The sequence below is a fragment of the Erythrolamprus reginae genome, chromosome 3 (genome assembly GCF_031021105.1).
Source record: "Erythrolamprus reginae isolate rEryReg1 chromosome 3, rEryReg1.hap1, whole genome shotgun sequence".
Classification (NCBI taxonomy): domain Eukaryota; kingdom Metazoa; phylum Chordata; class Lepidosauria; order Squamata; family Dipsadidae; genus Erythrolamprus; species Erythrolamprus reginae.
Window position 1 is genome coordinate 144,503,367 of NC_091952.1, and position 26,855 is coordinate 144,530,221.

At 41.1% G+C, this 26,855-nt stretch overlaps 2 protein-coding genes across 2 annotated transcripts; both read right to left on the reverse strand.

Annotated features, from left to right (window-relative positions):
- Window positions 1-224: 224 nt before the first annotated feature.
- Window positions 225-24,632, reverse strand: LOC139164582 (protocadherin beta-16-like). Its single transcript, XM_070746909.1, has 2 exons — window positions 22,277-24,632; window positions 225-1,714 (listed from the first exon to the last, which is right to left on the reverse strand). The coding sequence occupies exons 1-2, from the start codon at window positions 24,608-24,610 to the stop codon at window positions 1,595-1,597; spliced, it is 2,454 nt and encodes an 817-aa protein (XP_070603010.1). The 5' UTR covers window positions 24,611-24,632; the 3' UTR covers window positions 225-1,594.
- Window positions 11,291-17,841, reverse strand: LOC139163442 (protocadherin beta-16-like). Its single transcript, XM_070744245.1, has 2 exons — window positions 15,490-17,841; window positions 11,291-11,326 (listed from the first exon to the last, which is right to left on the reverse strand). Exons 1-2 carry the CDS (start codon window positions 17,839-17,841, stop codon window positions 11,318-11,320), a joined length of 2,361 nt encoding a protein of 786 aa, XP_070600346.1. The 3' UTR covers window positions 11,291-11,317.
- Window positions 24,633-26,855: the final 2,223 nt, after the last annotated feature.

Genomic DNA, 26,855 nt, shown 5'->3' on the forward strand with positions numbered 1-26,855 from the left:
CTCCAGACTTCTGTTGCCAGCAAAGCACCCGTTTTTGTGCTGCTGGGATTCCCCTGAGGCTCCCCTCCATGGGAAACACCACCTCCAGACTTCTGTGTTTTTGTGAACCTGCAGAGGAATCCCAGCAGCACAAAAATGGACACTTAGCTGACAATGGAAGTCCGGAGGTGGGGTTTCCCATGGAGGGGAGCCTCAGGGGAATCCCAGCAGCGCAAAAACGGGAGCTTCGGATGGCATAAGGGGTGAGTTTTGGGTTGGCACGCATTAATCGCTTTTCCATTGATTCCTATGGGAAACATTGTTTCGTCTTACAAACTTTTCACTTTACAAGCCTCGTCCCGGAACCAATTAAGTTCGTAAGACGAGGTAGCACTGTATTTTCTTGCTGATTCCAGTTGTTTCCACATTGCATCCTTCACTATCTAATCTGCTACATCAATATACTACCCAATACTCTTTTTCACCCACAGATACAAATCTCTTTACAATTGTGATTTTTGTGATGGTTTGAACACAATACTACTAACAAAACACAAAATGTACAGACATCTCATTCAGCTATGTAAGCACAAAACTAAAAAATTATATTAAAACATATAGGAATTTTTTTTAAAAAAGTAGTCCTTAATAGAAGCCCTTTCTTATGGATTTACTATTGAATTACTCTTTTTTTTTTGCTATAGAATGCACTGTCAATATTGATGTTAAAACTCATTTAGTTATTCTTGGAATATTTCTGATCATGATAAGTGAACAGATCTTAAAGGGCAAGAAAGGACTGAGGGAGCTTATGTGGTCCTCTTGACTATAATGATACTGAGGGCACAGCGCTCTTTTCAAATTGTGCATAGTTCATTCAAATTTTTCCTTGCAGTACATTATGTACGTACGCAAGCATATATGTTTTTATGAATGTACAGTATGTAATATTGTACAATGCAATGGAAATCAAGAATAACAATTACTGAAATTCCATTTTGCATATAAACATGCACATGTAGTGTTTGAGTATTGTGAAAATCACTATTTCAAGCATAACCTCAGATAACGATGTAACTGAGAACTTAGATACACCAAAGATATGATGTGCACCCTCATTAGGAACATTGTTTTTTTCCCTAACTAAGCATATCTAATCAGGTGTGTTATCAGAAATTTAAGTAGGTACTTTTTATTATTTAAAAGAATAAAATGTCCAAAGAGTTACTATAACTATTTAAAATATTATGGAGAGCAGCATAATCTAATAAATAATAAATCAAAGAAGAATCATAATGATAAACATGCAGCAGGATTTCCTAAGTTAAAAAAAGCAGTAGCCTATTGTAAAATTCTACAAAGCAGAAATAACAAATCAGTTATATATTAGGTAAAATGTATGCATATAATCCATTTGTATATCATTCCACACCAATACAGGCAAAGTGAGAGGAACAGCATAAGGGCATTCTTGTTGTTTTCAATCTGGATTGTTTAAAAGAGTTTTCAAAGTTGTCTCTGATGTTCTTTTATACAGCAAACCCATTCTTTTCAGAATAGAGGATTCTTGCATGTATCTTCTGACAGAATGATGGATGGAGTTGGTAATTGTCATCTAGTGATAGGAAAGCCAGTCGCTTTGACTAGAGTTCATATTTGCACCTGTTACTTGATTTGCAGTACAACTTGGCCCTCCAGATTTAGCAGCAGAATCTTCAGATACAGGAACTTTGCCCTGCAAATTGTAAAAGGAAGCATTGTAATTTTTCAATACTGAATTATATTTGCATATTATATTGCAAAATGAAGACATATTATAAGATGCCTTGCCGAGCATATCAATCCAAAAACACCAGGTTTAAATTGTGTATGTGGATATTCTCTTTCTCTGTCTCTCACAATCTGTTTAATCTATTGGCATATTTAACTTGAGCCAACCAGAAGAAGAAACAAAAAAAAGGTTTAAAATCTTGTCCAGTATTTTTAACTTTCTAAATGATAGTAAATTATTCAGAACATTAAAAATCTACTTGAACTGCTCTAAAATGCTGATACTCTTTATCACATAATATATATATTCTCTCTCTTTCTCTCTCTCCCCCCCCCCCCCCATCTATTGGCAGAACCCAACCAGAAGAAGAAACAGAGAGGTTTAACTGATGGTACAGGACCAATGGTGGAATTCAATTTTTTTTACTACTGGTTCTGTGGGCTTGGCTTGGCAGGCATCGCTTGGTGGGTGTGGCAGGGGAAGGTTATTGCAAAATCCCGATTCCCTCCCAATCAGTTGGGACTCGGGAGGCAGAGAATAAATGAAGGCAAGACCAGACAAAGGTGCATTTACCAGTTCTCCAAACTACTCAAATATTCTGCTACCAGTTCTCCAGAACTGATTACAACCTGTTGAATACCATTTCAGAAGCAACTGGGCAGCATTGGGATGGATCTTCAACAAATCACTAGAGTTGTGCTATCTTCCTTCCTACTTCAAACGCTCGACTATCATCCCAGTGCCGAAGAAGCCCTCCATCAAGGAACTGAATGACTACAGACCAGTTGCTCTAACATCTGTAGTTATGAAAACCTTTGAAAGGCTAGTGATATTCCACTTGAAAACTATCACGGATCCACTGTTAGACCCCCTGCAATTTGCATACCAAGCAAATAGATCAACAGATGACGCTGTTAATGTGGCTCTACACTACATCCTTCAACATCTTGAATCTCCAATGATCTACGCTAAGGTCCTCTTTGTAGACTTCAGTTCAGCATTCAATACCATCATACCGGACATTCTATTAACCAAACTATATTAGCTAGCAGTACCTGAACACACTTGTAAGTGGATCACAAGCTTCCTAACAGATAGGAAGCAGCAGGTGAAGCTAGGAAAAATCACATCAGATACATGTACAAATTAGCACAGGTGAGAGTACACAGCCCCCAAGGCTATGTACTATCACCACTTCTCTCTATACACTAATGGCTGCATCTCAAACGATCCATCTGTTAAACTACTGAAGTTTGCAGATGATACAACAGTGATCGGACTCAGTTGAGACAATGATGAATCCGCATAGAGATGGGAAGTTGAACAACTATCCTTGTAGTGTGGCCAGAACAATCTAGAATTGAACACATTAAAAACAGTAGGTGGTAGACTTTAGGAGAAACCTTTCCATCCTTCCATCTCTCACAATACTAGACAACACAGTATCAACAGTAGATACCTTTAAATTTCTAGGTTCTATCATATTTCAAGACCTAAAATGGTCACCTAACATCAAAAACAACAACAAAGAATGTTCTTTCTGCACCAACTCAGGAAGCTCAAACTGCCCAAGGAGCTGCTGATACAGTTCTACAGAGGAATCATTGAGTCTGTCATCTGCACATCTATAACTGTCTGGTTTGGTGCTGTAAGCCAACAGGACCGACAGAGACTTCAGAGGATAATCAGAACTGCAGAAAAAACAATTGCTGCCAACCTGCCTTCCATTGAGGACCTGTATACTACACGAGTCAAAAAGAGGGCAGGGAAAATATTTACTGATCCCTCGCATCCTGGACATAAACTGTTTCAACTCCTACCCTCAAAACGTCGCTACAGAGCACTGCACACCAAGACAACTAGACACAAGAACATTTTTTCCCCAAACACCATCACTCTACTAAACAAATAATTCCCTCAACACTGTCAGACTTTTTACTAAATCTGCACTTCTATTCTACTAGTTTTTCTCATCATTCCTATCATCCTTTTCCTCCCACTTAGGACTGTATGACATAACTTGTTGCTTATATCCTGAGATTTTTATTAATATTGATTGTTTCTTCATTGCTTATTTGACCCCTATGACAATCATTAAGTGTTGTACCACATGATTCTTGACAAATGTATCTTTTTCTTTTATGTACGCTGAGAGCATATGCACCAAGACAAATTCCTTGTGTGTCCAATCACACTTGGCCAATAAATTCTATATATCACTCCATTCTGTTCTGATTTTGTATTTGGATCAGCAGAACAGTAAAAAAAAACACCACTCTGTGTTTTGAAGGATTTCTGTTTAAAATATTTGTAGAGAAAAAATATGTAATGTTTATTGGCAAGTTTCATGAATGTATGAAGAATACAAGTGAAAGTAGCAAGGAAATGGGGGGGGGGGGGGGGGAAATACCTGCAGCCTATTCCAAATGAAACAAGTGGCAAAGCATAGATGGCACTGTGTGAAGCCTCCCCACCCCCAGAAGAATGAAATATTTTGAGAAATATTAAAAAAGGCAGAATAAAATATTTCCCCTAAAAGAGAAATGAAAAAACTATTAAGGGTGGTAGAAACAAGTCCACTTAATTTAATTTAATTTAATTAACCTTTAAGCAAGCAGAAATTAAATCAGACAGCATTTAGAAATGCAGATTTGGTAATCCATTCAGAAAACTGAGTCAAGGCAGAAACTCAGATTAACAGCAAACAAAAAATTGACAAAATTAGTTTAGACAAATACTTAGGATTTGCATTTTCTCTTTTGCCTATAGAGCCAGCTATGACCCCTAAATGACCCCCATGGTATAAAAGCCCATCCACTCTAAACTCCATTTTGTCAGATGCCCCAGAACTCTGGTGGTTCTGCTTCATCAATAAACAAACCCTCTTTCCAATCAGCCTCAATTTTATTTCCAGCATCTTTCTCCCTGCTTGGAACTGAACCAGATGGATTTTCCTTCTACCAGCCCAATACCTTTATCAGTCTGCACTTTTAGGTAATATTTGCATTTTAAAATGATGAATATAGGTACATTAACATGAGAAAAAATGAAAGGAGAGAAGATGAAATTGTAGCGGAGAGAAGATAAATGGAACAAAAGGAACATCAACTAAATGGAACAAGAGAAAGGAACATCAACTAAAATATTTTTAGGAGAGGGGCATGGCCATGGCACCATTGGCGACACGGAGTTCCCCGTGCTCCACTGGGGGACCCCGATAACCATGTCGCCTGGGGACCTGGTTTGACCAGAACCAGGGCAGAACCATCCTGGAGGGGTGGTGAAAAGGAAACGCCATCAGCAATCTCCTCTCCAAGGAGCCATTAAAGAGCTTCCAACTGATGGCACCAGAAAACAATTTGTTAAAAGCCACCCAAGCTGCAGTAGCCATGGACAGGGTGATTGATTTGATTTTTGGATTCAAAGTCACCTGGAAAGGAAACTTAAGAAAAGTGCTGGACTGATGAATTAGAGAGTACAAGTTGAGCTGGTGAGTTACTTTGCCAAAGGGGAGATTTGGGACTTTAAAAAAAATGGGGGAAAAGTGACTGGGAAAAAAAATTAATGGAAGCAGCTACTTAGCACAGAAGAGAAAACTTTTAAACAGCAGAAACTAAATCCCATTCTTTGAGAATTTTGAAAATATTGAAATACAGTACTGAATTAATTTTGAACTAAGAAATGTTTGAATTAATATGAGCTGATTGAAAATATTTTAGCATATTAATTAACAGGGAGAACGATTTGGGGAGTCAGTGAGGAGTGCCACCTGCTTGTTGGAGGAATTATTATTGTGGAAAACTCTGGTGGATGTTTAAACAGCTGCTGATCTTGGATTTTACTAGGCTGTGAGATAGATATTTTGCTGACAACTGGATTGCTGCTGACAGTAAAGATTGGTGAACGCTGACTTTAGTAATATGAATATTTAAGAAGAAGAGGGATTTATAGCCTTTCTCAATGACTACTTTGAAGATTTAAAGAGATGCTTCTTGGAGTGTGAAGACAGGTTTAAAACAGCAATAGCGAAAGCTTTTGAATGCAGTGAGGAATATGATTACAAGGAATTTTTAAAAAGCAGCAAAGAGGAGAGGGAATCAAAAGAAGAAAAACAGGTGGAAGAAGATACATACAATGATAGAGATAAAAGTGAAGAGAACTATGAGAATGGACAGATCAATGACTATATTGAACTTGTTCAATCAAAAACAGACCAAGCCATCTTTTGAACAAGCACCAGGAGTCCTGTTAACAACAAAAGGACCTGTAAGCGCCCCATTCAAAAGGGAGACCCAAAAATATATATTGAATGCAGCTAGAGAGGGCAGCAGCAGCTCCTTGGAGGGGAGATTTTCTGAACGAAAAGCCATAAGAGATTGCAAAGAAACCATAAGGAATTGCAAAGATCCTGAGGGAAGAATTCCTAACGACTGAATACTGCAGTCATCAGACTCGGAAAGCAAAGAGCCGGTGAGTTTTTTAGCGTGCTACAAATATAGCAATGTGTACCCTTTTTCCACTCACCTTCTTCCAGCTGCTCCATAACAAAACAAAGAATCTCAGCAGCCAGAATCCAAGGTATAAGAATCCAGATACTTTTCTCTCCTTAACTCCAGAAAATCTCTTTCCCTCTTCCAAAGCTTAAACTCAAACCATAAGTTCAGAGACTTAAATTAACCTCAAGAAGTTTTTCAAGAAGTTTCAAGAAATTTTAAAGAGGAAAAGTTCTTCTCTCCCCCCCCCCACGCTCATCCCCACCTAGCCCATCTCAATCTGCATCTCAAAGCCCTGACTCTGCAAACACCCAGATGGTGCTAGGAACCGGTAGAACCTAAAATACTCTAATAAAAGGAATAAACAAACCAACTTTATTAACAAAGAATCACTTTCAAACCCAAAAGTAAATTCTCTGATTTTCCACCACTATATAGTCCCTTCAAACATCTTGCCAGTAAACAGTAAACAGCCATTTCCTGCTCTCCTGCTCTAAAAATTCCATTGCCTTCCCCTCAACTCATCTCACCATAAAACAATAAAGCTCAATCCCCGAGAATTGTCATGCCAGGAAAAAAAAAATCAAATCTTCAAATTCTCAAAATCTTCAGTCAGAAGATCCAAGCAGCAATCCCTGCTTTATATGCAAAGACACTATAAATGATTTTGATAAATACACCAAATGTCAAACCTGTAAAAATGCTGCACACCATTCTTGCCTAAACATAAACTGACCATATAGCCACCTTTCTCCATGGAAACTCTTCATTCTTCTATCTCTGTTCTACCTGTGCCCCCAAAATTAGAGACCCTCAATAGCATTTTTGAAGATATCAATACATTGAAAACAACCTCCAAAACGCATCAAACATTCATTGAAAACACAGAACCATGCCTACTATCCATGGAAAAAGATATCCATGCACTATTAAACGCTAAACCTCCAAACCCAATTTCCTCTACCACTCCACCACCCATAACACAAAGAAAGTCCAATTCTTCTCCAGATATCCCTATTCTTGTCAAAGATGCAATGGAGAGAGAACAAAAACGCCAAAATGCCATCCTCTTCGGCCTTGAAGAAAATGACAAACCTGATATAACAAAAATACAGAACATTATCCGTCAACAACAATCACTCTCTCATTCATTCACTCCAGAAGATATATTAGAAGTTTCCAGAAATTGACCAGAGCACAAGTTCAGTGATGGCACAGTGGCACCACAATTCTGCAAAGTTGTCTGCAAAAATGAACCTGCAAAACAGCTTTTTATCAAAACCATTAACCACATAGCCAGAAACAACATCAGCTTCAACAAACTCAAATGCAGACCAGACCTTTCGCTACTTCAACGCATCCGCTCCCATGAACTAAGGGCGGAACTAAAGAGACGCCTTGACCTGAGTGAAACTAACTTATACATCGACTATCGCACAGAATGCATCAAATCCAGGAACCACAATCCTCCTCCATCTTCCAGCCTAACATCTCTCATCAACCACCCTACTTCTTCCAACTGACCATATCACAACAAATTGACACATATCAACTAGAACTACAACAACAAAAACAAAATGTCATCCCTAACACCACAAACAAAGACTAGGAAAGCGCGCCCCTTACTACCTCTAAGCAACCCAAAACCTACGCCCAACACAAAACCAATCTCAAATGCAAATTATTAAATGCTAGAAGTATAGTGAATAGAATGTCAGAATTCCTCCTCCTCCTCCTTGACTCCTCAGTCTTTGATATTATCTTTGTCTGTGAAACATGGCTTAATGCATCCTACCCAGACTCCATTATTACAACAAGGAACTATCTTGTCTCTCGTTATGACCGTGAATCCCGCAGAGGAGGCGGAGTAGCTATATTTTACAAAAAATCTCTAAACATTAAACACATCAAAATTGAGCAGGATCTATTCCTCCCTGAAACTATTGTCTGTGATCTATCCCTAAATACCACAATTCGCTTCTTACTCTGCTACAGAGCTCCTGACTATGACATCGCACATGCAAACAAATTATCAGCTTTACTAACATGGGCTACCCACTGCCCACACCCCATCATCTTCCTTGGTGACCTCAACCTACCACATATTAACTGGAAATTAAATGAATGTAGCACCGAACCTATCCGCTTTACTATATATAACACAGTCAGCAGTCTGGGACTTAACCAACTAGTAAGTGGCAATACTAGATTAGATAACTGTTTAGATCTCATCTTCTGCAACAGCAAAAGTACAATATATGGCTTAGAAATAAAAGAACCTTGTTCCGACAGTGACCACAGCATGATAAACATCAATGTCAACCTAAGCCACACTAAGATCCACCCAAATAACGTGACTACGAAATTAAACTTCAAAAAAGTGAACTATGAACTCATTGATGCCCATCTTTCAACATTAAACTGGCACACTTTATTCTCTAATTGCAACTCTATGGATGATCTCTACAACAAATTCTTGCTTGAAATGAAAATAATCATCAGACTTTACGTGCCATTTGCATCTGCCTCAACCAACCTCCCCATCTCAATAAGAAAATTACAATAAAAAATAATATATCTCTGGCGTAAAAACAAAAAAGGACAAGCAGTAAACTTCAAAAGCCGTTATAAAAGCATATGCAAACAAATAAAAGCAGAATGTCTCAACTACCACAGCATACAAGAGGAAAACCTTCTACGCACCAAATCCAATCGTGCCTGCTACAACTTTGTCAACAACAAACTCAAGGACTCTAGACCTACCCCACCTCTCAAAGGACCCAACAACAAAGAATACTATGATGATTCATCTAAAGCTAACCTTCTCAATTCATTCTTTGGCTCTGTCTTTGTCAACAGCAACGGCTCATCCCTCAAATTCATCACTCGCACCTCAAATACTCTCAATGACCTAACCCAAATAGACTTCACTGAAGACCGAGTTGAAAAAGCATTACGTGACCTTAAACCTTCCCTATCAGTCGGTCCAGTTGGTCTATGTGCATACTTCCTAAAAAAGCTCTCTTCTGCTATAGCTAGACCACTAAGCTTAATTTTTGAAAAATCCTTCAGTACCAGCACACTTCCTAAGATATGGTCAAAAGCAATGGTCATCCCCATCTTCAAAAAAGGACACCCCTTTCTTGTCGATAACTACAGACCAATATTACTATGCTGCGTCCCATGTAAAGTTATGGAATCAATTATAAACCAATCAATTACTTTCCACCTAGAAACTAATAATGTGCTCTCTAACAAACAATTTGGATTCAGAAAAAAAAATATCCTGCAATCTACAGCTCCTTCACTGCAAAAACATATAGACAACTCATCTTAATCAAGAAAAATCTATAGATGCAATTTATTTTGACTTCTCCAAAGCCTTTGATTCAGTGGTCCATGACAAACTACTTCAAAAACTCAAATCCTATGGCATCTCTGGATCCCTCCACAGCTGGATTACTGCATTTCTGTCTAACAGGCAACAAGTGGTCAAAATAGGAAGCTCCATATCCACATCCGTCCCTGTTCAAAGCAGTGTCCCCCCAAGGTAGCGTACTGGGACCTACGCTCTTCATTCTCTACATCAATGACCTTTGCGACCTCATCACAAGCAACTGTGGTTTTTTTTGCAGACGATGTAAAACTCTTCAACACCATTGATAACATAACTACCCTACAAAAAGACCTAGACTCAATTTCTGACTGGTCCAACACATGGCAACTCCAAATCTCAACCAGCAAATGCTCTGTCCTACACATCGGCAAAAAGAATCAGAACTTCAAATACAAACTTAATAAACAAATTATCACAGATAATCCCCACTCGGTCAAGGACCTCGGGATACTAATAACTAAAGATCTAAGTGCCAAAGCCCACTGCAACAACATCGCTAAGAAGGCCTCAAGAGTTGTTAATCTAATCCTAGGTAGCTTCTGCTCTGGAAATCTCACACTACTTACCAAAACTTACAAAACTTTCGCCAGACCCATCCTCGAATACAGCTCATCTGTTTGGAACCCATATTGCATCTCAGACATTAACACCCTTGAAAATGTTCAAAGATACTTCAAAAGAAGAGCCCTTCATTCCTCCACTCGAAACAGAATACCCTACGAAACTAGACTTACAATCCTGGGTCTTGAAAGCTTAGAACTACGATGCCTTAAACATGATCTAAGTATTGCCTACAAGATCAAATGTTGCAATGTCCTGCCTGTAAAAGACTACTTCAGCTTTAACCACAACAACACAAGAGCACACAACAGATTCAAGCTTAACATTAACAGCTCCAAACTTGACTGTAAAAATATGACTTTAGTAATCAGGTTGTTGAAGCATGGAACTCATTACTGGACTCCGTAGTATCATCCCCTAACCCCCAACATTTTACCCTTAGACTATCCACGGTTGACCTCTCCAGATTCCTAAGAAGTCAGTAAGGGGCGTACATAAGTGCACTAGAGTGCCTTCCATCCCCTGTCCTATAGTCTCTCCTATATTTCATATTTCTTCTCTACTATATCCTCTATAACCTTCATTGTGTATTATTGTGTATTGGACAAAATAAATAAATAAATAAATAATAAAATAATAAAAGAGGAAAAACAGGTGAAAGAAAAAACAGAGAATATTAAAGATAAAAGGGGAAAAGAACCTTGAAAATAAACAGACTAATGACTATATTGAATGCTATGATGATTACACAGGGATTATCAGTGATAAAAAAGGAATAAAGTGAGGATACAGATATTGGCTATGGCAAATTAAAAAAGAAGGAAAAAACAGGGGGAGGGGAGTAAAGAGAGCTAAAGGGAAGCCTATACAATTATTATATAGGAAGAACAGAAAAAGAGAGAGGGGGAAACTTGGGGGTACAATGCTCAAAGGAAGAAAAAAGGGGAGTTGAGAGGATGGAGATCTAGAGAAAATGGTTAATTGCTATTTTATTATTTACTTACTTACTTACTTACTTACTTACTTACTTACTTACTTACTTACTTACTTACTTACTTACTTACTTACTTACTTACTGGATTTATATGCCGCCCCTCTCCGAGAACTTGGGGCCGCTTACAACATCTAAAAACAACAATTACAATAGGTAAATCCAATTAAATTAAAAACAAAATCCCCAGCTGTGTTAAAAAACAGTGATATCCATTCAAACAGCAACCATATAAACATTCGTCAGCCAGGGGGCTGAGATTTAACCAGCCCAAGTCTGGCAGCATAAGTGAGTCTTAAGACTCTTGCAAAAGTTGAGGAGGGTGGAGGCAGTGCGGATCTCCAGGGGGAGCTGATTCCAGAGGGCTGGGACCCCCACAGAGAAGGCTCTTCCCACAGGCCCCGCCAAGCGACATTGTCTAGTTGATGGGACCTGGAGAGGGCCAACTCTGTGGGACTTAGCCAGTCGCTGGAACTAATGTGGCAGAAGGCGGTCCTGCAAGTAATCTGACCTGATGCTATGTAGGGATTTATAGGTCATTACCAACACTTTGAATTGTGTCTGGAAACTAATTGGCAGCCAATGCAGTCCATGGAGTGCTGGAGAAACATGGGCATATCTAGGGAGGCCCATGACTGCTCGCACGGCTGCATTCTCTTATTCACTTATCCACAGTTCGGCAGAGTCTCTTGCTGTAGCCTGGAACAAGGCTGCAGTGGAAGCTCTTGACCGGATTGCGCCATTGCGACCTCTCTCTGGCAATAGATCCCGAAGAGCTCCTTGGTTTACCGAGGAGCTCCGGGTGTTGAAATGCCAGAAGAGATGTCTGGAGGAGCTATGGAGGAAAAGTGAATCTGAATCTGACCGAACACTTGTAAGAGCTCATATTAAGACTTATAAAGTGGCGCTCAAGGTGGCAAGATGCCCATATCATGCCACCTTGATTGCATCAGCAGAATCCCGCCTGGCCAACCTGTTTAGGGTAACCCGCTCCCTTCTTAATCGGGGTTGGGGTTTGGGGAGCCCTTGCAGGGTAGTGCTGAGGATTTTAAAACCTTTTTGTTGATAAAATTGCTCCGATTCAGATGGACCTTGACTCCAATTGGACAACAGAGTTGACTGACAATGAGTCAGTTGAGGTGACTGGGGCCCCTCATTGTCCATCTGTCTGGGAGGAGTTTGATCTGGTGACACCTGATGAAGGGGACAAGGCCATTGGAGTTGTGAGTTCCACCACCTGTTTACTGGATCCGTGTCCCTCCTGGCTGGTTTCGGCCAGCAGGGAGGTGACATGGAGGTGGGTCTAGGAGATTGTCAACAATTCTTTGGGGAGGCGGTCCTTTCTGGCTCCCTACAAGGAGCCCTCCCTGGACCCAGCCGTTCTCAACAACTATTGTCCAGTCTCCAACCTTCCCTTTATGGGGAAGGTTGTTGAGGAAATGGTGGCGCTCCAGCTCCAGCGGTCCTTGGAAGAAGCCGATTATCTAGGCCCTCAACAGTCAGGATTCAGGCCTGGTTACAGCACAGAAACTGCTTTGGTCACTCGGATGGATGATCTCTGGCTGGCCTGGGAAAGGGGCTTGTCCTCTGTCCTGGTGCTTTTTGACCTCTCAGCGGCTTTCGATACCATCGACCATGGTATCCTTCTGCGCCGGCTGGAGGAGTTGGGAGTGGGAGGCACTGTTCTTCAGTGGTTCTCCTCCTACCTCTCCGGTTGGTCGCAGTCAGTGTTAGTACAGGGTCAGAGGTCGTCCTCTAGGTCTCTCCCTTGTGGGGTGCCTCAGGGATTGGTCCTCTCCCCCCTGCTATTTAATATCTACATGAAACCACTGGATGAGATCATCCAAGAGCATGGGGTGAGGTATCATCAGTATGCTGATAACACCCAGCTGTACATCTCCACCCCATGTCCAGTCAGCGAAGCAGTGGAAGTGATGTGCCGGTGCCTGGAGGCTGTTGGAGTCTGGATGGGTGTCAACAGGCTCAAACTCAAATCTGACAAGACAGAGTGGCTGTGGGTTTTGCCTCCCAAGGACAATTCCATCTGTCCGTCCATTACCCTGGGGGGGGAATTATTGACCCCCTCAGAGGGGGTCCGCAACTTGGGCATCCTCCTCGATCCACAGCTAACATTAGAGCACCAACCTTTGGCTGTGGCGAGGAGGGTGTTTGCCCAGGTTCACCTGGTGCACCAGTTGCAATCCTATTTGGACCGGCAGCCTCTCCTCACAGTCACTCATGCCCTCATCACCTCGAGGTTTGACTACTGCAATGCTCTCTACATGGGGCTACCTTTGAAAAGTGTTTGGAAACTTCAGATCGTGCAGAATGTGGCCGCGAGAGCAATCATGGGCCTCCTTAGGTACACCCTTGTTTCATCAACACTCCATGGCCTGCACTGGCTGCCGATCAGTTTCCGGTCAGATGGCGGTCTCGGAGATAGTCTGGTCCTATGCCATGTAGGGATTTATAGGTCATAACCAATGCTTTGAATTGCGTCCGGAAACGGATCAGCAACCAACGCAGTCCGTGGAGTGATGACAAAATATGGGCTTGCCATGGGAGGCCCGTAACCCCTCACACGGCTGCATTTTGAATGATTTGAAGTTTCCGAACACTGTTCAAAGGTAGCCCCATGTAGAGAGCATTGCAGTAGTCGAACCTCGAGGTGATAAGGGCATGAGTGACTGTGAGCAAAGACTCCCTGTCCAGATAGGGCTGCAACTGATGCACCAGGCGAACCTGGGCTAATGCCCCCCTTGCCACAGCCAAAAGATGGTGGTCTAAAATAAGCCGTGGATTGAGGAGCATGCCCAAGTTGTGGACCCTCTCTGAGGGGGTCATTAATTCTCCCCCAGGGTAACGGACAGACAGATGGATGTGTCCTTGGGAGGCAATACCCACAGCTGCTCTTTCTTGTTTGGATTGAGCTTGAGCCTTTTGGCACCCATCCAGACCCTGACAGCCTCCAGACAGCGGCACATCACTTCCACTGCTTCACTGAGTGGACATGAGGTGGAGATGTACAGCTGAGTATCATCAGCGTACCAGTGGTAACTCACCCCGTGCCCTTGAATGATCTCTCCCAGCTGTTTCATGTAGATATTATGATGGTCCAAAGTCAGCTGTGGATTGAGGCGAATGCCCAAGTTGCAGACCTCTCTGAGGGACTCAAAAGTTCCCCACCCAGAGTAATGGACTGATAGGTGGTAGTATTTCTGGGAGGCAGAACTTGCAGACACTCCGTCTTGTCAGGGTTGAGACTGAGCCTGTTAACACCCATCCAGACCCAAACAGCCTCCAGACACCAGCACATCACTTCCACTGCTTCACTGAGTTTGTTTGTTTGTTTGTTCATTTATTTATTTATTTATTTGTTTGTTTGTTTATCTATATTTGTACCACCAGAGGGAAAGATAAATTACAATGAAAAATGAATGAAATCAGTTATTCTGTTCAGATTTTGGAACTTGAATAATTTTTATTTTCCTCCTGTATTGTAAAGTACATTAGTAATGTATAAAACACTTAATATGAATTGATATTTTATTTTTGAAGATAAGTAAATATGGACCTACCTAGGGGTGTTTAGTTGTGAGAAAATAAGGATAATGAAAAACAAATGATAAATAAATGATATAAGGAAGAAAATGAAACATGATGGCCTAGATTTAAGAATTAAGAGATGTAATAACGTAGTGGAAATAAGCAATAGTGACACTTAATTGGCAGATTTTTAAAAAAATATGTAATCCAGGTAACGAAATTAGACAGTGGAGGTAGCATGATTTAAATGATATATAATGTGTCAATATGTCATTAATACATTTGGGGATTTTACATTAGTTTATTTAGTTTTAAAATTATTTCAATTTATTTATTTATTTATTTATTTATATTTTTTTATTTATTAGATTTGTATGCCACCCCTCTCCGTAGACTCAGGGCGGCTGTGCTCTATTGTTTAGGCTGCTGTACTCTATTGTTTCTTTCTACATGTTGTAAGCCACCCCGATTCCCAGAAGAGGGGTGGCATATAAATCCAATGAATGAATAAATGAATGAATGAATGAATGTACCTTAAATAGAATGGATATGAAATAAAGATAAATGAATATATTTAAGACTGTACCTATTAAGTTGCACTGAAGGTATATGGTGTTGTATGTATGTTTTTTATATGGAGAAAAATAAAAAAACTTTTTTTTAAAAAACTAAAACATTTTAAAAATAGATATTTTACAATTTAGCAAAAATAAGGAATGCAAAGTCAGCATTAACAAAATGGTTTTCTCACCTGTTGCTTTGCAGCAATATTTACAACCTGCTCACAAGTATCTTGGATGCCTGCAGAAATACTATTGTCCCCTGGTCCATTAACATCTCCCACCGAAAAGACAGGAAAAAAGGGCCTGAGAAATCGGAATTCGCTACTTAAGGATCCACCAGTCAAACAAACATCATAACGGTAAGTCCTGGAAAGCGACCCATTCTGTGAATCTGCACAGTTCTCTGGAGGATCAGCACTGGCAGGTGGGAAGTGAGGAACAGCTGCAGTAAAATGGCTTTGGGTGTCCTTCTTGAACACTTTGACCACAATAAACACAACAATGCAGACCAGGAACACAAAGGAGACTGCAGCCAAGCAGATCACCAAATATTTGGTCAAGGTTTTATCTTCTTCTGGTTCTTGCACACTGACATCCACCCTCCTCAGGAAGGGATCTGAAAAGCCATCCACAAGAAGAACATTAAGCAACACTGTGCTGGTCTGTGGAGGAAGACCATTGTCTCTGACCAGGATCACCAGCCTCTGCTTGTTTGTGTCTCGCTCATTCAGGGCCCTCCTGGTTTTCACTTCCCCATTCTGCACTCCTATGCTGAAAAGGGCTGGGTCCGTAGCCTTCAGCAATTCATAGGAAAGCCAAGAGTTTTGGCCAGAATCTGCATCCACTGCCACCACCTTGGTGACCAGATAACCAGCGTCGGCTGACTTGGGAAGCAGCTCATTGCATGGGGATGTGTTGTTCTGGAGGGGATACAGGAAGAAGGGAGCATTGTCGTTCTCGTCTATGATGTGGATTCGGACAATCACTTCTGAGCTCAAGGAAGGAGAACCTCCATCAGATGCCCTCACAGTAACTTTGAAGCCTCTTATCTGCTCATAGTCCAGGGATCGCAGGGCATACATGTTTCCGGTTTCAGAGTTGACTGAGATGTAAGAGGTCACCAGGCCATCACCCTTCCCGGGCAGAACTAAGTAACTCACTTTAGCATTCAGCTTTGTGTCCAGATCCAGAGCGTGGACTGAGCCGATGAGGAAGCCTGGAATATTATTCTCCCGGATCTGCATGTCGTATGAAGACTTTTCAAAAAGCGGAGAGTTATCATTGACATCGGAGATCTGAACATTAATTAGTCTTGTTGAAGTGAGCCTAGGAGATCCCCAGTCAATGGCAGTGATGGTGATGTTGTATTCAGTGACTGTCTCTCTGTCTAGGGGACTTTGGAGCACAAGCTGATAAAAGTTGTTTGCGGTGGCTTTCAGCACGAAAGGGAGATTCATCTCAATGGAGCAGACTGTTTTGCTGTTGTCTCCAGAGTCTACGTCTCTCACACTGAAAAGGGTCACCATTGTATCTGGGGGAGAGTCCTCCTTTAAAGTGCTAATCAGAGATATGATTGACACTTCTGGGGGGTTGTCATTCTCATCTTCAACCTCTATCAGTACATTGCAGTGCCCTGAAAGACCCCCTCCATCTGTGGCTCTGATGCTCATGCTATAACTCTTTTCTTTTTCATAATCAATCTGTCCCCAAACACTTATTTCACCAGTAATTTCATTTAAATAAAACAAATTGTTTATCCTTTCTAGGACTCGATGGAATGAGTAGAGGATCTGTGCACTTGAACCCAAATCCAAATCTGTAGCTTCCACCTTAACCACAAGAGTCCCCTTAGGGAGGTTCTCCTTTATTCTTGCCTGATATTCAGACTTACTAAACAGGGGAAAGTTATCATTACTATCCAGAACATTAATATTAATTTGAACTGTGCCAGTTTTCTTTGGAACTCCTCCATCAATAGCCATTAGAATCAATCCAAGGTGTGGCAACTTCTCCCTATCTAGTGATGTCCCCAGAACAAGATCTACATAGTGTTTTCCATCTTTATTCCTTTGCACATCAAGCTGAAAATGGTCATTGGGACTAAGAATATAATTTTGGATACTATTTTCTTTCAAGTCCTCATCCTGTGCTGATTCCAAGGGGAATGTTGTAGTTTCAGGAACATTCTCAGGAATCTCCAGCACCACTTCATTTTTCCAAAATTTGGGCGCATTGTCATTCACATCTTCTATCTTGATTTCAATATTAAAGATATCTAAGGGATTTTCCAAAACAAGCTGAGAAAGAAGTAGACAAGGATCATTCTGGCCACATAAAGCTTCTCTGTCTATTTTATCATTAATCAACAGATTCCCAGTATGAATATCAAGGAGGAAGTATTCATGAGTGCCCTCAGCAACTAAATGTGCTTTGCGTGTGGAGAGCTCCCCTGTCTTCAGTTTCAATTCCTTGAGCACATTAGCCACCAGAAACCCCTTTTTCTTTTCTTCAGGGACAGAAAAGCGAATTGAAGCACACATTACTCTAAGGAATGAGAAAGAGAGAAGGACATACAGACCTTGTCTTTTCCAAAAGCAATTCTCCATGATTCCAGGCTCCTCCTTGTAGGCTCAAATTCTGCCCCAAAATTCAGTCTTTCTTTCCTTCCTTTATGATTTAACTATTCAAATCATATTTAATTGTTCAGTCTTTTGCCATCTTATAATCTGCAAACGTTTCGCTGCTAAAGAGTCAGATTCCTTTTGTTCAATTTTGTATTACTGTATGCCCTAATTCTTCCCCAAGCAGAAGAGAACTAAATTTCTTTGTTAATATTGCCACCATGTGGTGAACTAGGCAAACATTTTACTTGCACTGTTTAGACACATTTTTATCTATCAACTAGTCAAAACCAGATTATTTTATTAACTATTTAATTATATAGAAAAACAAAAATAGTAGCAATCGGCACAAAAGGATTTCAACATAACTGATAAGTCAAGTCCTTTCACTTGAGTTCTGAATGACTTGGCATATCCAATTACTCTTTAGGTGGGAATAGAATAGAATAAGTTGGAAGGGTTGTTAGAAATTTTCTAGTGAGGAGACCCTCTATCATTTGAGACAAACTTCTGTCTAATATATTTTTATAAACCTTTAGTGACAGAGCAATGACAATTTCAGAAGGCAAGCTGTTCTACTGATTGATTGTCAGGAAATTTGTGCTTATTTCTAAGAAAATGTCTTCTTGTCCTGCATTAAAATACTTTGGATAATAGGTTATCCACTCTTCCTTATGGCAGCTCCAGAGGTGGGATTCAGGGGGTTTGGCCCACTTCAGCGGAACCAGTCTTTGTGTTCAATTCAGTGAAACAGCTGATCCCACCAGAGGCTGGGGGCATTGTTTGGGGCTTCTGCAAAGAGGGGCTCATGCCTGGTCCATGCAAGGAAGAATAGAATAGAATAGAACAGAACAGGTTGGAATGGCTGTTGGAAATTTTCCACTTATAGATTGTCAGGAAATTTGTCTCTATTTCTAGGCAAATTTCTTCTTGTCCTGAATTCAAGTACTTTGGACAATAGGTGATCCACTCTTTTTTATGACAGTTCCAGATGTGGGACTCAGCCAGTTTGGCCCAGTTCAGCTGAACCAGTCTTTGACGGCAGTTTGGCGAACCGCCTGATCCCACTAGTGGCTGGCCCCTCCCCTCCCAGGCAGTCATTGCCTGGGCTGGCCTTTCCTGATGCCATTTTGGCAACTTGGCACTCCTCTAACCTACCCCACCCCCTCCAAGCAAGTGACGTCCAAAGAGGGCAAAACCCCAAGGCAGCTCTGACAAAACGATTGGCAGGAGGGATTGGAGCTACTATACAGGTAGCCCAGCTAAGTGCCTGAGGGACCCCATCTGGTCACCAGGAGTCCAGGCACCTCAGTGGGCAAGGTCTTGGCTGGGCTCCTCGGCAGACAATGGTCTTTGCAGGGGGCCAATCTAGCACCTGGGGCTAATCTGCCTTAAGGAGGCTGGGGTCATTGTAGAGGCGTTTGCAAAGAGGGGCTCAGGCCCGTTCTCTGCAAGGTGCCATGATCCATCAGCTGCTGCTGGCACTGTGTGGCTACCTAGGCAGCCTCTTTGTGGGTGGTGGCCTGCAGGTAAGTGTAGTGACTTGAGGCCCTCCATCCCTCCCTTTGCAGGCCCAGCCCAGCAACTTTCCTCCTCCCCAATAGGTGTCCCCAGGTAGCTGCCATTCCTACACCTGAGTGAGACTGCCCTTCTGGCCTGCTTCTGTCACCTGGGTGCACTCTGTGTGGTGGAAGTGAGGCTTAGCTGCCTTTGGGTCCAGCACAAGGCCCAAGAGAAAGCACCTGGTCATGGCACACAGCCCACCATGTTGGAGCCCTTCATGGGCAGCAAAGCATTGGATGACTTGATACATCCCGAAGGTCTCGAGGAGCTCCAGAACTTCCATGTGCCTCCACTGACTTGAATGCCCTGCCCAATAGGGTTAGCACCCAGCAATGGCATTCTTGGAAGGTGGCCAATGCTTTCCCAGGGCTACACAGGTACACCTGGCCATGGAGCAGTGGCTTTCATCCCAGCACAGTGTTTCCTCATCAGGTCACCTGCGTACCCTCCTCCCCAACCATCTACATGCTGGTCAGACTGGCCCGGAAATGGCATGTCTCTCCCATCACAGGCTGGGTGCAGAACCTGAAGCAGAGGGGCAGGCGAGTGGGCATGAGTTTCCAGTGGCCTGTGCATCTGGAAGCAGATTCGAACAGTGAGGAGACTGGTGTTGTGATTCACCCGTGGCCTGTGCACCTGGTACCAGAGTCAGCATAAAGACTGAAGAAAGCTCAGTGCCAGAGACAGGGATTCAGCCAGGGCCTTCAGAACTTCCAGAGGCGGTCATGCGTGAAGAACAAGAAGAGAAGGAGGAGGAGCCTGTTCTCAATGTGCACATGCGCAGAGCTGCCAAAAGGCAGGAATGGTTCCTGAGGAGAAGGACTACTTGGGAGTAAGGCTTGGGGATAATTGGCCACTTCTGTAGCCTATTTAAGTGCTGGAAACCACTGAGGAATTTGCAGGAAGCATCTTCATTCATTTCAAATCCTAGTCTTTGAATTCAAGCATCTGTTTCCATTCCCATGTGAAATCATCAAGGTTGCATGCAAATTATTCCTGGGCATTTTGCCAAAAATAGCAGTTTGTTTGGTTTATCTACTGTTACCTGAAAGACTCTTCATCAGACCTGTGTTCTTTTGCTTGGATTATTGCTGACTATTAAAGAGACTAATTAACAGTCCTTGCACAGAAAATACTGGTTTATACTTTATTTCAGTTTTGTATGGCTGTTAAATAAGACAATTAGCAGCCCTTACTATTAAAACAAGGTTTGATGGATGCTGTTTGTGCTGTGTTCCTTTGCCAGGAAGCTGGGTCAGAACACTAGGCCCAAAAAGCAAGTGACCATCCCCGTGTCCCCCTGAGGTGGCTCTTTGGCTGAGCACAGCGGGTCTCCCTTCTCCCACCGTCAGCGTTAACTTCCAGAGCTTTTACACGCCTCTGCCGGCCTGAATGCCCTTCCCTTAAGATCCCAAAAGGGCCAGAGTGTGGCCGCCATAGTTCCCTCTAAGCTGAGCAGGTGAGCAATCGCTCACTTAAAAATCATCATCAACTCAGAGTTTTCCAAACCTGCCCAGAAGCCGAGAGGGAAATTTTATTATTATTTCTGTGTCGCCCAGTCCCGAAGGGACTGCCGCTCAGACACTATACTTTTCCGCCCACCCCAAAATTTTTTTAGAGAGAACACTGGTGGCCGCCCAATGAAGGTAAGGCTGACAGCAGGGGCCAGATCCAAGTTTTGCACCCTTGCTCTGAATGGTTAAGATTACTCAGAAGAAGGAAGACTACTTTCAAACTGCACTAAGAAAATGTGCCAGAAGGCCAAGTTTGCAATGGGAGGGAGGGAAATAGGCTGATATTTTCTCTTACTATTTTCAAAAAGTTGTTGAAGCCCTTTTCAAGTGACATGCAATTAGATGGTGTAATCAACGCCCCATGACCATCTCTTTGGAATGAGTTGCATATACAAAATACATTGGCCGTCCTTGGAAACTGATACTATCCAATAAATATCACAATATGTTGGCATCCTGTCCCCATGTCTTTCCATGTTGCAAAAAAATTGCAAATTTTCACTGATCACCTCTGCATTATTCAAACCTTCAGCTATTTCATATCCCTTATTTAGCTATTTTAGTGGGTGTTACTTTGTGGTATTGTTTTCATTTTTTTGTCCATTTGTTTTTAATGTTCCTGGAAGTCTTCACCTCATAGTTCCCCAAATCCTGACCAGATTAATCATTACATTTTTTTTCACTCTTCACCAATCAAAATTGAACCTTGATCATAAGCTACATTACAACACCTTATTTTTCTAATCAATGCATTGACATCTTATTTAAACAGTTTTTAATTCACTTCACATTCCTTCTCCCAAACACCCATTCAACAATCTGCAACATTTTACACACAGTCAAATTGCTTTCTTTTAGGAAAGTTTTATTTTAAGCCTATTCAGAAACTTTTAATGCCCCCTGCCCCTCAATTTCATAGAAATTGTCAACATATCACCCTGAATAAACTAGTTCCCTGGAAATTCACAGTAATGTACCTTAGTACACAGCTGTGATGGTATAGTGGTTAGAAATTGCAGGCTAACTCTACCAATAGCCTGGAGTTTGATTCTGACTGGCTCAAGATTGACTCAGTCTTCCAGCCTTCCGAGATCAGTAAAATGATGATCCAAATTGTTGGGGGCAATATGCTGACTGTAAACCTCTTAAAGAAACATGTAAAGTACAGTGATATATAAGTGCTAATAGACAATCCTTCATTTTGGAAAAAATAATTCTTTCTGAGTCATTCAAACTATATAGATTTATAACATAATTATATTAATAATTATTCTCACCTGGGATATATGCTCTCTTTCCTCCAATTGATTAGGAAGATCATGGCAATCATTACGAACTTGAGGATTCAGCAGAGTTTTTTGATGCTCCATAGTAAACACAGGAAAGAAAGGCCTAAGGAATTTAAACTCACTGCTCAGAGAACCCTCAGCTAAGCACACTTCATAGCTGTAGGCCTGAGAAGATGTCCCAGTATTAGGGTCCACACACTTCTCTTGCAAATTTGGTCCCCCAGGGAAATTCAGTGCAGAATTAGAACTTCCTATGAGTTTCCTTCGCTTCTGAAACTTGGTTGCAATAAACACAGTGACCGAAAGGAGAAAAATGGATGAGATGGCAACCAAGCAGATAATCAAATACAGTGTTAGGGAATGATCTCCTTCTTGCGGGACTTCATCCTTAGGATTATCCATAATTTTCATGAAAGGATCAGAGAAGCCGTCCACTAGAAGAATTCTTAGGGTCGCAGAGGCAGACTGAGGAGGATGCCCATTATCCCTAACTGCCACAATAAGAGTGTGTTTGAAACTGTCTCGGATGTTCACCGGCCTCATAGTTTTCACCTCCCCATTCTGAGTCCCAACAGCGAAGAGACTCGGATCTGTGGCCTTCAGCAACTGATAGGAAAGCCAAGAATTCTGCCCTGAATCTCTGTCCACTGCCACCACTTTGGTGACTAGGTAGCCTGTCTCTGCTCCCCTGGGAACAAGATCATTTGATGGAGAAGTGCTGTTCTGAAGGGGGCAGAGGATGAAGGGGGCATTGTCATTTTCATCTGTGATAAGAACTCGGACCATCGTTTCTGAGCTCAGGGGAGGTGAGCCCTTGTCGACAGCCCTCACCATCACCTGGAAATCCTGAATATCCTCATAATCTATAGATCGAATAGCATACAAGTTCCCAGTTTCAGAGTTGATGGAGATGTAAGATGATGCAGGCTCTTCCCTGATCTTTCCAAACAAAAGAGAGTAGGTTACTTTGGCATTCTGTTCTGTGTCCACATCCACAGCATGGACCGATCCAATGAGCAGTCCTGGAATGTTGTTTTCTCGTAAGTGCAAATTGTAGAAACCTCTTTCAAACATTGGAGCATTATCATTGACATCTGAAACTTGAATGCTAATAACTGTCACTGAAGTGAGTCTGGGAAAACCTTGGTCGGTGGCTGTGATGGTGATGTTATAATGTGACATTTGTTCTCTGTCCAATGGCTGTTGAGTCACAAGCTGGTAGTAATTGTTCTTTGTGTGTTTCAGTTGAAAAGGTAGATTTGCATTGATGTTGCAAGTAGTTCTGGCATTATCTTCAGAATCTTCATCCTTCACACTGAATACAGCCAATGGTGTTTCAGGGGGAGAGTTTTCAGGTAATGGATTAGTGATAGATGATACAATTATTTCTGGAGCATTGTCATTCTCATCCTCAACATCAATAATGACCTTACAATATGCAGACAGTCCTCCTCCATCTGTAGCTTTGATGTTGAGTTCGTAATTTTGCTTTTTTTCATAATCAATTTTCCCTACAAGCGTAATTTCTCCAGTGTGATTGTTTAATGAGAATGATTGGAGTACATCTGCTGGTGCTTGGCTAAAAGTGTAAATTATGTGAGCGTTGGATCCAATGTCTTTGTCAGTGGCTTCAACTTTGGCAACAAATGACCCTGGATGACTATTTTCCATTAGCTGTGCTTTATACACAGTTTGTTCAAATTGGGGCATGTTATCATTGGTATCCAAAATATCAATAATTATCTGTGCTGTTCCTGTTCTCCTTGGGATCCCTCCATCCACAGCTTCTAGAGTGAGGATAAACTTAGGGATCACCTCACGGTCTAATGGTTTTGCCAAAAGCAGTTCTGCATATTTACTGCCATCATTTTGATTTTGTACATTCAACTTAAAATATTCGCTTGTGCTAAGTATGTAGTTCTGAATAGCATTTTCCCCTTTGTCTAAATCATAGGCTGCCTCCAAAGGAAAACGTACATTTATGGGAGTCTGTTCAGGTATTTCAAAAAGGAATTGATTCTTAGAGAACGTAGGGGAATTATCATTGACATCTTCTACCTGAACTTCAATTCTGAACACTTGCAAAGGATTTTCCAATACAATTTCAAAGAACAGAATGCAAGGATCATTCAGATCACACAAAGCTTCTCGGTCAATTTTATCCCTCAATATTATATTCCCAGAATGGGGATCCAGCTGGAAATCTTGGTTGGAACTCTTAGAAATCAACTGTGATCTACGAGCAGAGAGTTCCTTCACATCTACTTTCAAATCTTTTAGCACATTTGCTACTATTGATCCAGCTTTCTTCTCCTCAGGCATTGAATAGCGGAATTGTTCACAGAACATACATGAGCTGCATAGAGAAATAAAGAACAAGACTACTTGCCTGCTATGAGAAGATGTTTCCATTTTCCAGCCTCTTTTTGCAAATATGATTCTTTGTAAAGCAGCTACAATTTTTAAAATAATTTTTGATCAGTAGTTTTTGGTATTCATGCTTGAATATTTTCTTGGGAACTTCTCAAGATCTAATTGAGAGCTGTTGCCTTTTGTTCCGAGATTCCTTTTTCTAATGATGACTAGATCATTGATGTAAGTAAAGGAATCTCTCTGTTTATTGTTTGGTGCAATAGCACCACCTTGTGTAAGACTCTTGTAAGATGTAACACTGAAGTTATGAAACTCTTTTGAATATGGTATTTATTTAAAATATAGAACAGAATTCTGTATCCAATCTGATAAACTGAATGATAATGTAGATTTTAGGAATCATTGTTACAAGGATATTATGTATATGGAATAAATATGAACCCAAACCATGCCCCTCCAAATGCATTTAGGAATCTTAGCACAAATAGCATTTTATAGAAAAGAAATAGCAGACCACTTTTCTGGTGGTCTCCATTCTTTTATTTGTAATCCAAAAGCAAAAGTGAACCAATTAGGAGAAGGGAAAATAATAGGCAAATCTCCCTCTGTTTTCCCCACCACATCCTGTTTAGCTTGAAGAGCAGAAATATATAAAAAAGCAGCACTTTTCAAATGAGGAATGCAAGTCAAAAAAACTGTATGTAAGGAATTGGGTAGAAAACACCCAGTTGTTCTGAAAGAGTTTAAGTCTTTGGGACTGGATAGTTTATACCTCACAGTGCTAAAGAAGCTGGTAGACATGATCTCAGAACCACCAAATGAAATATTTCAGAGATTCTGGAACATAGAGAATTTGTCAGAGAGTTTGTGTGGTTCCAATACTTTAAAAAGTAAAAATGATGGACCCAGGAAACTACAGACCAATCACCTTGTTCTATATTCCAATATCTGCAAAAATTCTGGGAAAAGTTAAAAAAAGCATGCTTGTGAACACAAATAAATAAGTGATCACTAGAAACCATCATGGGTTTATTAAGAACAGGTCATGTCAAAAACCTGACTAAATTAATAGATCAAGGAAATGTTGTGGATAGAGTATACTTAGATTTCAGCAAGTGATACTTCGTTTGGTAAATGAGAACATAGCTTATTTCATTGTAAGATAGAACAATGTGGGATAGACAATGTGGGATAGCTGACCAACCACACTTAATATATGGTCATCAATGGAACTACATCTAAGTGGAGGAAAACAAGTAGTGGGGACAATGGACAGCCATCTGTCTGAAATGATATAGGGTCTTCTGCTCGAGCAGTGGGTTGGACTAGAAGACCTCAGAGACCCTTTCCAACTCTGTTATTTTATATTCTAAATTTGCATATGACCCAAAACTGGAGGGTATTTTGCTGACACTTCAGAAGGTAGACTCAAGATTGAAAAAGATGTTGACATTAGGCCCTCTTCAACAAGATGCAATTCAGTGATGAGAAAAGAAAGTTCCTGAATCTCAGCAGGAAAAGTCAGATGCATAGGAACAGAACAGGCAGTATGTGGCCCAACAGAATTAATTGTGAGAGAAATCTAGGTGTCCTGATGGGCTAATACTTAAAATTTGAGTCAACAGTATGCTGCAGCTACCATAAAACCAATGCATCAACAAGGGGATAGCATCAAAATCATAACAAATGATAGCATGTGTCTGGTTCACTCACGTCCTGCACAAATAATCATGGACTCTGAGGATGCAGAGGCTATGGAGGCACAGTAGGATAGGATAGGATAGGACAGGACAGAACTCTTTATTGGCCAAGTGTGACTCAACACACAAGGAATTTGTCTTGGTGCATATATGCTCTCAATGTACATAAAAGAAAAAGATACATTTGTCAAGAATCATGAGGTACAACACTTAATGATTGTCATATGAGTTAAATAAGCAACAAAGAAACCATCAATATTAATAAAAATCAACAAGTTACAGTCATACAGTCCTACGTGGGAGGAAAAGGATGATAGGAATGATGAGAAAAAACCTAGTAGAAATAGAAGTGCAGACTTAGTAAAAAGTTTGACAGTGTTGAGGGAATTATTTGTTTAGTAGAGAGATGGCATTTGGGGAAAAATGTTCTTGTGTCTAGTTGTCTTGGTGTGCAATGCTATGTAGCGAGGCTTTGAGGGTAGGAGTTGAAACAA

Coding starts and splice junctions, on each gene's coding strand:
- LOC139163442 (XM_070744245.1), bottom strand. CDS start 17,841: ATGTGTGCTTCAATTCGCTTTTCTGTCCCTGAAGAAAAGAAAAAGGGG.
- LOC139164582 (XM_070746909.1), bottom strand. CDS start 24,610: ATGCCTGAGGAGAAGAAAGCTGGATCAATAGTAGCAAATGTGCTAAAA. Junction 1,715..22,276: donor AAAGAGAGCATATATCCCAG/GTGAGAATAATT, acceptor TACAATTTGCAG/GGCAAAGTTCCTGTATCTGA.